This window comes from Benincasa hispida, chromosome 4 (genome assembly GCF_009727055.1).
Source record: "Benincasa hispida cultivar B227 chromosome 4, ASM972705v1, whole genome shotgun sequence".
NCBI lineage: Eukaryota > Viridiplantae > Streptophyta > Magnoliopsida > Cucurbitales > Cucurbitaceae > Benincasa > Benincasa hispida.
This window is the reverse complement of record NC_052352.1, coordinates 66,349,391-66,359,622: the sequence shown is the minus strand read 5'-3', so window position 1 is coordinate 66,359,622 and position 10,232 is coordinate 66,349,391. Positions and strand designations below refer to the sequence as shown.

At 30.9% G+C, this 10,232-nt stretch overlaps 1 protein-coding gene across 1 annotated transcript; it reads left to right on the top strand.

Annotated features, from left to right (window-relative positions):
- The first annotated feature begins 6,875 nt into the window (after positions 1-6,875).
- Positions 6,876-8,965, top strand: LOC120075844 (zinc finger protein 511). Its single transcript, XM_039029545.1, has 4 exons — positions 6,876-7,110; positions 7,357-7,421; positions 7,585-7,783; positions 8,305-8,965. The coding sequence occupies exons 1-4, from the start codon at positions 6,994-6,996 to the stop codon at positions 8,671-8,673; spliced, it is 750 nt and encodes a 249-aa protein (XP_038885473.1). The 5' UTR covers positions 6,876-6,993; the 3' UTR covers positions 8,674-8,965.
- Positions 8,966-10,232: the final 1,267 nt, after the last annotated feature.

Sequence of the window (10,232 nt, the reverse complement as noted above, 5' to 3'; positions counted from 1 at the left end):
AAAAAAATTGCCTAATAATATTTTTTTTCATACTTTAATGAAAAACCCTAAATTTATGATTTCATTTTCTCCAGCCACCGCATTTCTCTCCTACCCCAAACCCTGGTCGTGCGAAAGGTGGTCCGTTAGTGGTGTTGTCCGTGGTCGTCCGCTGTTGCTGAGATCCACTGCCGGTGGTGTCATCCGGTGGGTAATCTGTTGTCACTGAGATCCGCTGCCAGTGGTGTCGTTCGGTGGGTCGTCCACTGCCGATTTGTTATCCGATGGGTCATCCGCTGCCCGTGAGATCTACCGATGGTGTCGTCCATCCGTGGTGCCGCTGGGGTTTTTTTTATCCAATGGGTCGTCCGCTACAGTTTAGGGTTCTTCATTGCCCGCTGCCGCTGAGATCTACCACTGCCGCTGGTTGTGTTGTCTCCGTTGGGATCGTTCGCTACCGTGAGTAAGTATTTTTTTTATTTTTTAAAATAAAAAACTGAGTTTAGGACTTTAGTTTGCATTTTTGTTATGTGTATGCTTTTTTTTTTTAAATTGAAATGTGTATATATTTGTTATGTGTATGTTTCTTTTTTTGTTTTTTTTAGTTTGAGGATGCACTTATGGATGCAGTTTTTTTTAATTTGAGGATGCAGTTTGTGATTAGTTTAGGATGTAGTTTTTTTTTTTTTTTTTTTTTTTTTTTTTTTTTTATGTATGCAGTTTGGACTTTTGAGTTTGGTTGGAGTGTTGTGATTAGATTAGATTAGTTGTTTATTATTATTATTGTTGATATTTTGCTGATCTGCTTGGTTTTATGAGTTTTTATGATTCTGTTGCAATATAATGTTTGATTATTTGGACCAAATTTTGGTGGGTTGTTTATATTTTAGATGTTAATTTTGCTGATCTGCTTGGTATGGATTTTTATTTCTGATTAATAAATTTTCAAGTGTTTAGTTAACAAAAGAGGATTTTATATTAAATCATTATTTTATTTTATATAATTTGTAAGCTAACTTTGCTTGAGTTTTTTTTTTCCGGTGTAAAGTTTATTTCATTCTGAATATTATACTATACTCTTTGACGAATATAGGGCAGACCATTTTCCAGTCTCAAAAAAATATGCAAAAGACTAAAAAAAAACACATTCTGGAAAACAGTAAAGATAAGTATAAGAGCATTGAAAAAATTAATAGAATGATGTTTATTTAATGCATCTGTATGATATGTATATTAATTATTGGCTTTGTATTGTAGTGTCCTTTACAAGTGGGAACTATCGAATGTGGGTATTACGTTATGAGATATATGCGAGAAATTGTGACTAAAGAGAAGAATATTATAATAGATGTGGTATGTCTTTAAACTACTTATATATATTGTAATAGTATAGATAGTGTAAATAGTAAATAAATTTGTATATCTCACTTTCTATGTTTTATAGATTGATTCGAAGAGCTCCTACTTGCAACTTGAATTGGATGAAGTAGGCGTGGAATAGGCTGAATATTTAGGTCGCTATATCTGATGGACTTCCTATAAATTGTGTATGTGGCTACATGGGAATGCCCAAAACTTTTTTTGTGTAAATGTTTTGTTAAGCCATTATAGATTATATAATTCAAAGAAATGTGTGGTGGAGGATAGAATTTTAGTCTTGTGATTTTTTGAATACATAGCATATATAGATTGGTCTTACAATTTTGGAATTATCATATATTGAGGTGGGTTGATAGAATATATACTGTTGTACGATTCGTCTTGTAAATTTTGGAATCGTTCATATAGACATGAGTAATAGAAGAATGGAATTGTTTATTTTAGTATTCTCAATTGTTACGTTGGATATATTGGGCTGATATATAGACTTGAAATATATGTGCAACTACTTAGTTGATGAAATTGTCTTATTGGAACAAATGTAATGCAGGAAATGAGAACTGGAAATTAAATTTGAATGTTTAATTTGGAAAAAAAAAAGCATAGATGACATTGGAAATGTGTCAAGAATTAGATTACTTGACCATTATTTCATGTCGAGATAAAAATATATTTGACAAATAAAAAATGTCAAGAGTAATCACAATAATAAGTGTCAAGAATTAATACACTTGACATGTCATTAGTGTCAAGTGTATTATATTTCTTGACACGGAAATTGTGTCAAGAATTATTTCTCTTGACATTTTTATAGTATCAAGTTATGACACTATACTTGACAGTCGAATAGACGACGCTTTTATTAGCATCAAGTATACCCTCTACTTGATATTGAAAAAACGTCAAGTAATCCAATTTTTGTAGTAGTGTAATTAACTCCATGTTAAATATGATTTAATATAGTTATTTAATTGATTAAGAAATAACGGAGATTGGAAGTTAGTATAAATATATGTTATTTATGATAATTAAATAAATATATATTAAATAGAATTTAATATATGGTTATTTAATTATTGTACCAATTAACTAAATGAGGGTTGTTTAATTAATTAGCACTAAGGGTATAAAGGAAAATTCTTGGAGAAGGGATTAACCCTCTTCATATAAATATATCCATATAGCCTATTTAGGGCAAGTGTTTTTTATCACACAAAACCTAGCCTCCAAACCTCTACCTCATCTCTATCTTCACTTTAGAAATTCTCTACCATTTTCCTCCTCAAAAGTTCTTGAAGACTACTCTTCCAAATTCTTTGGAATTATAGAGAATAGCAAGGTAACACTGTTTGAGTTTAAATAAGTAAAATGCGAAGCAAACAGAATCAATAAGTACTCTAATTACACTTAATTTGAGTTTAAAAACATGCATGACACTGTTTTACAATAAGGAGGGTTTCATAGAAATATACCTTTGTAGTAACTCTTCAAATCCTTGCTCAACACCACGAAATTGACCGTCAAATCAGTAGTAGACTACCAAGAGAGTCTTCTCTACTATTCTTAGCCTTGGGTTGAGTGGTGGAAACTCTCAATTGATTTGGAAATTGAAAGGGTTCGAGAGATTTGAGAGTAAAAAGAATTTTCAGGAAAAAAAATGCACTAATTTTCAATTGCATAGGCTTCATAAATCTAATTTATGAAGTACTTAACAAGCTTAGACATGCAAGCACTCATACATTCAGCCAATTGATATCTGAATTAGCACTAAGTGAGTGGGCAAATTATCAAAAAGTTGGATTTTTCCACTTCAAAATTCATTTTTTAAAATAAATTTAATTTAACTTAATGAAATTAAAATTAAATTAATTTTTCTAAAAAATATTACTTTTCTTGAATTTGAATTTTGATTTAATTTAAATAATTAATTAATTAATTTAATAATAATTTAATATCAAATATTAAATTAATGAAACACCTAATTTCAAACATGAATCCTATTCAAGTGTTCAATATTTAAATCAAAATTTAAATATTATAAACTCTCTGATTTACGTTTAATTTCAATAAATTAAAACATTTAATTATATTGAATATAATTATCCAAACCCTAAAAATTGAATTCGAACATTTCAAATTCAAAACCCTAATTTCGAATTTCAAATTTGCTCAATTTTCTAATCCAATGTGTTAATGTTTTACGAGCTAGTAGAGGGACCTTATGGACCTATAGATCATGAGTTCCAACGATTTGAGATTAATCGGTTAAACTCTTTAACCCGAGTCAATCAATATTCGTTAACCATCAAGACATACTATTATCGCTCGATGGTTGCACTCTCCTCACTGTAGATATATTTCTGCCCACTTGATTTAACCATAATCAGTAAGTCGATCATTCACAAGTCATTTGTATTTATAGCTAGGTCAAAATTATCGTTTTATCCCTGTAAATACATCTTGCTCCTTAAGCTCCCACTGATCCTCTATTGAACAATTGGTTTATAGTCCAACTAATAAACCATGTCCCTCTTGACCATGAGAGGGCGGGCCTCTTTGTTCAAGACTAGGAATTAGTACTTAAGGGAACAACCTATCTGCTAATCCTAAAACGGGTAGGAGTGAATTCCATCTTGCGGGACTATATCCCAAACTATCTACCTGGTCTTATCCCCAAAATGGGGGGTTTATTGAGTAGTGATGTTGAACTACTATCACCTACGCAGATCAAAGGATAATCCCGAATAAATAGAAGTTCATAGTTAGCTCGAGATTAAGATCATGTTACCCTAGGTTATCGAATTGAAATAGTCAGTTTTAATAGTAAACGGTCGTTATAAAGCAAAATAACTATTTCGTGGTCTGGTCTTATGCAAAACTCTTATGCATAGGATGCCCCTATTCACATGTCTCCACATTAACGATTTCAGGATCATGTCCTTTGTATCATTATACAAAGTAGGCCGCATTCATAGTGTCCCCAAGACGAGGTACCTAATTTCATTTATATATTTATAGACCTTTTTGACTATATACTAAAACTTAATCCTCTTTTATGTCTGTACATAAAGTTACAATATTCATGCAATAGTCATGGATTCATTTATTGGATTTTTAGTACATAATGCAATTTCAATAACACTTTTATTGAATAAAAACTTCAATAATACTTTCCTTGATAAATAGAATATGTTTACATGGTTACAAACTGCGAGTTTTAGGACATTCTCAACACTACGCACACAATACTTATAAGTAGAAAATATTTTGAACCTTATAGATCAATTTGAAACAATTTCAAACCTCAAAAGCTAAAGTGCCATTTTTCCTACATGTTAAAATAAAGATAAAGATCTTTCATCATTATTGTTCCATCCATTTTCTTAATAAAGTCAATTTAGATACTTAATTTTATCTTCATCAAATCTATTGTCTATATAGAACTTGGGGTATCGTTTAATTATGTCAATAAAATAAAACAAAACTTTAAAGGAAAAGAAATTGATAAAGAAAAGATTAAAACAATTATTTTGTTTTTATTTTCTTTAAGAAGAAAAGAAATTAATAAAGAAAATATCAAAACAATTTGTTTTCCCTCGAAGGTCATATTCTTCACCCAAAGTTATAAACTTGTAATAAAAAAAAAATGTTATCACCGCATGAAAAGATCGCACTCTTTCATGATTACATATTTCATTTCATGATGTTAATGCTCTTGTAAAATGTAGAATGAAAAAATTTGAAAGAAAATAACAAGGAAATTAAGGTTCTGTTTTGGTAATTATTTAGGTGATGTTTGATAATCATTTGATTTTTTGTTTTTATTTTTGAAAATTAAGCTTATTTCATCTAGATTTCTTACAATGATTTGTATCTTTTTAAGTACAATGGTTAAATTTTTAATCAAAATCCAAAACAAAAACTATTTTTTGAAAACTATTCTTTTAATTCTCAAAATTTGGCTTGATTTTTTTAAACCATGGGTGAAAAGTGGATAACAAAAGAAGAAACTTGGAGGAAAGTATGTATATAGGTTTAATTTTCTAAAACGAAAATAAGATTACCAAACGGGGTCTTAGTTTTTTGTTTTTGTTTTTAAAAGTTAAGCTTATAAGCATTACTTCCACATCCGAATTTCTTTCTTAGTTATCTAATTTTTAACAATGGTTTAAAAAATCAAGCCAAAATTTGGAAATTTAAAAAAAAAACTTTAATTTTTTTTTAAATTTGGATAAGAATTCAATCATGGTATTTTAAAGACACAAATCATTATAAGAAATTGAGATAAAATAGGCTTAATTTTCAAAAATAAAAAATAAAAAATGAAATGATTAACAATAACCGCCTGAGTTTAAGAAAGATCGGTTATTAAATACTAATGAATACCACTATTATAAAATACTTTCTTTTTTTTTTTTTGGAATAAAACCTCATTTTATTAAAATGTGACATGGGTTAAAGCAATAAAATCATCTGAATTAATCAGGTCTTTTAACCAATAAAGGAATGGGGTAACCAAGAAATTTTAGAGACATTATTTTAGTGTGCTTATAGATTATGGGTAAGGAGTCAAAATTGTCAGCCATCTCCATGATTTCTTCAATCCAGCATAAAATCTTCATTCAAGGTTAGATTATGCGGTTTCAACAATCCCCAAAATCTCTGGTAGAGGAGCTTCAAAATTAGTGTTCATAGCTTGTGATTTTGATGCTATTAAATGACCATAAAATCTCTTTAAATTGTGCTCAGACCAATAATCCAAGATTTGTTCGACCAGGATGCATCAATGTTCAAATTAACTGAGAGTGGAGGAGAACGAGACCATTTTTCCTATTGATTATGTAATCATAAATTGCTCATAGGAAAACAGATCAAATAAGAGTTCCTCAAAATACCTTTATAAGATATAGGAATATAGGAATATAGGAATATAATTTATGGTTTGACTTTATTACCATTGTTTTATAATACACAATACAAACCTATATATATACTATAATTTCATTAGTGATAACTCAATTCATGAACTTCAATTTTTTGAGAATCCTATATTAGAAAAATGAAGAAATCTCTTATTCTTTATAAGATAGATGGACTATTCATTTCATTGTCAATTATTTTTTAGATGGAATCTCATATTATCAAATATAGTATCAGAGCTCATAAATTCGAAACGGATATTCGGTCCAATAAAAAATAAAAATTGGGATTTGATCAAGAATATTGATAAACCCAAAAGAGATTTGAGGGGATATATTGAGAAATTAGCTACTCCTCTCGTTGCAAATTAATTTTGAGATGAACCTCGTACACTCAAATAAAATCAATTTGAGATATTCATACCATCCCTAGTTATATTTTCAAGTACTCTACTTTCTTAGAAAAAATACATCTTAATTCAAAATAAATATTTCTTAAAAATAAATTGAAAATTCGGGTCGGAGCTTCTGCTGGGTGGATCCAAACCGGAAACGACGGGGTCGAGCCCCGATCAGGGGATTTCGTCGATTGAAGGTTGATTCGGACTCCCTTTGTTTGGCCTTCAGCCGTTCAAAGTTCAAATCAAATTGAAAAAAAAAAAAAAAAAAGGAAAAGAAAAGGAAAATTCCATCCGCAACGGTCCATTGCCCTGCCATGGAAGTTGAATCACAATCAGAGTTCCCGTACTGGAAGCCTTTCCGACGGAGGTTCGATCCTGATTCTCCCTTCTTTGCCTCTGGAAATGCCGAGCGCGAGATCTTAGCCAAACAGGTTTTTTCTCTCTTTTGTTCAGCCATATGAATGTTTCCGTTCTTCAAAATGCGTCTGTTTATTGCTAATTTATCCGGTATTCATGAAATCAGTTGTTCTCTAAACGTGATTATCAGTATGTCTGTTTGATTCTGGAGCTTGCTAGGTTTTCAGTTCTCTATTTGTTGATTTCCGGAATTTTCATTCTAATCCCTAACGTTGACGATCATGATATTCCATTTTTCTTTATTTTATCTAATTTTGAAGGTTGCCTTGGATTTAACCGAAGATGAAAAGCTACAGCTGCATAATATGGTAGTTGATGCTAGCAGGTAAAGGTTTAATTTGCTATCTGCTCATATATTGCCAAGTCTAAAGGACTCTTTAGAGGTTAAATTTTTAGAAGAAAATCCATAGCTTAGTTGTGATAATATTTTGACTGTTTCTTTCTTTATTTTCAATAGTGTTTCGTTATTGAAATTGTTATCTGTATAGTGAAATCTTCTGCCCAATTGTTGGTTGCGGTGCACACTTGAAATCTTTGGATGACTTTGAAGATCATTACAATTCGCGGCATACTGCCTCCTGTTCAGTTTGCCCTAGAGTTTACCCGACATTGCGCCTGCTTAGTTTACATGTGTCTGAGGCGCACGACTCGTTCTTTCAAGCAAAAGTTGCGCGTGGCTATGACATGGTATGTATCTTGAACTTGTTATCCTCCATATATTTCTGTGGTGCAGCTGTCCTAGTTCTTGCCCTACTGATCTATATATACAGAGAGTTAGTTATGCTTCACATTGTCATTTTAACCAAGTTGGGGCTTTAATGCCTACTGTGAAAGTTTCAATAGTTCATATATTATTCTTGCGCTGTATGATTATGATAGCAGCTCGAGCATGAAGGTACTAAGCAGGGTTAGTGGGGAGGGATCAAAGCTTTAGATTTCATAGACTGAGCTACTAGTATTATTGTAACTAGATTTATTTTCCAAATTCTTGGTCGAGAGTAACGCTGAACTAGAATAAAACCACCGTTGTTGTAATTGGATGACTGGATAAGTTATATGATCCCATCTCGTTTGTAGGTAATACTACCACATCACTTGAAATAGGCTACTGGTTAATGAAACTTGAAACATAGCGGGTTCTTGTTAAATGGATTCCACTTTGGTTCATTGTTTTTCTGTCTAATATAAATGTATACTGTGTATCACAGTATGAATGCTTGGTGGAAGGTTGTGGTTTGAAGTTCAAAAGCTACAAAAGCAGACAGCAGCATCTAGTTGACAAGCATAAATTTTCTGCTTCATTTGAATTCTTTAAGAAAGCTCATCCATCTAAGAAACAAAGACAGAAATTACATCATAAACAAGCCATTCAAGGAAAGGAAGAAACCTCTGAAATGGAAGTTGAGGACGAAGCTATAGATGGCCTCATTTCGGGAGTATCTAAACTAAGTACTTCGGACTCAACTCCTTCATCAATCAGCTTTGGCCGGAGGCACACTCGAGGGTTAACATTTGTTCCTCGAGCAGTTCAGCAAGAAAAAGTGTCCAAGTCCTCAAAAGCTGGAACAATGAGATAAAAATTGTGTATCTAGACCAAGTATGTCTCCCGTTTCCAGCATACCTGCTTCTAACTTTTGCTGCATGGTTTTTATTGTTGGTTCTTCTCAATGATATCTGGGGTTGCAGCATGTCAGAGTTGAACCCTTTTTTTTTTTCTTTTTCATTTGATATTGATTTGATCATTGACCTCATCCGATGGTTGATTCGTAGTCATTTTGTAGTTGGGATGTAATTTGAAACATCATATAGGAAATGGTAGGGATATATTGAGTTTCAAGATGGCAGAACTAATTCCTATTTGACTTGCAATGCACTGTCTTAGTGGAGAAATCAATGTTAGTTGAAATGGATGGATGTTACCATGTTGATATTCAAGATAACAATGTATTTAGATGGAATAGCCAGGATTAGTTGCTTTGTTATGTACTTCCAATAGACTGAATAATGAAGAAAATATTTGGTACTAGAAATGTTGGCTCTTAATAGAGCTTGTGGAGACATGATGAGGGAAGCGTTTAGCTTATCAGTTCAATTAAGATATAGAATACCAAGAAATAGAACTTCACTAAATTGAAAATTTTTCCTAAGAGGGAACCTTGATATCAAGGAAAAAGGTCGAGACTATAAAGTATACCACCACAAAGTCTACGTTAAAGCATCATCAAGAAAATGATATAATCCAAATTTAAGCATTAATGAAGTACCAAGGGAAGCTTTCTTATTGATTTTGTGTTTCTTTAATCATCAAGGTAAATTTTAAGTTTGCTCACATTTTTTTTTTAAAAAAAAATGCTAAATTATAATTTTGATTCTCGTGATTTGGAGAAAGTTAAAATTTAGTTCTTATGGTTTGATAAAACCTCACAAATGGTCCATTGGTTTGACAAAACATTCATAAATAGTTCAGTATAGATTATTTAAACCATAGAGACTAAATTCTAATTATAAACCATAAGGACTAAATTCTAATTTTTTCGTTTTTTTTAAACCATGATGACTAAATTTACAATTTAACAAACAAAAGAGTAAATTCTTAATCAAAAAAATAAAAAAAAATAATTAACATCCGCATTTTAAGAATTGCAAATAATCTTATTCTTTTGAAAAGCTACGATATTGCCTCTAACAATCCACCGACATCTAAAAACTATTATTGGACTACAAAATTTTTTAAATCTTTTAAAAAATATGGACCTAAAATATTGTAGTGGTGATCTAGAATGAAAATTTGAATTACCACATTATAGGAATATGGATACTTTTGAAACATATTACAAATGGGAGGTATATATATTTCTAATTTAGCTTTTTTACTTAAAAAATTGTTGTCCATTTCTTTTTTCGTTACACGGACCTAGCTTTAAAATAATAATAATAAAACATAAATATAAATATAGAAAAAACATAATTTTTGTCATAGCAAAGTTAGGGGCATTTACGATTGGCTAAATTATTCAAAATACCCTAAACTTTGTACTTTGTAACCAAAATACCCTTGAGCTTTTAAAAGTTTCAAAAATACCCTTAAACTTTCAATAAAAATTCACAAATACCCCTGTCGTTAGTTTTGAATAGA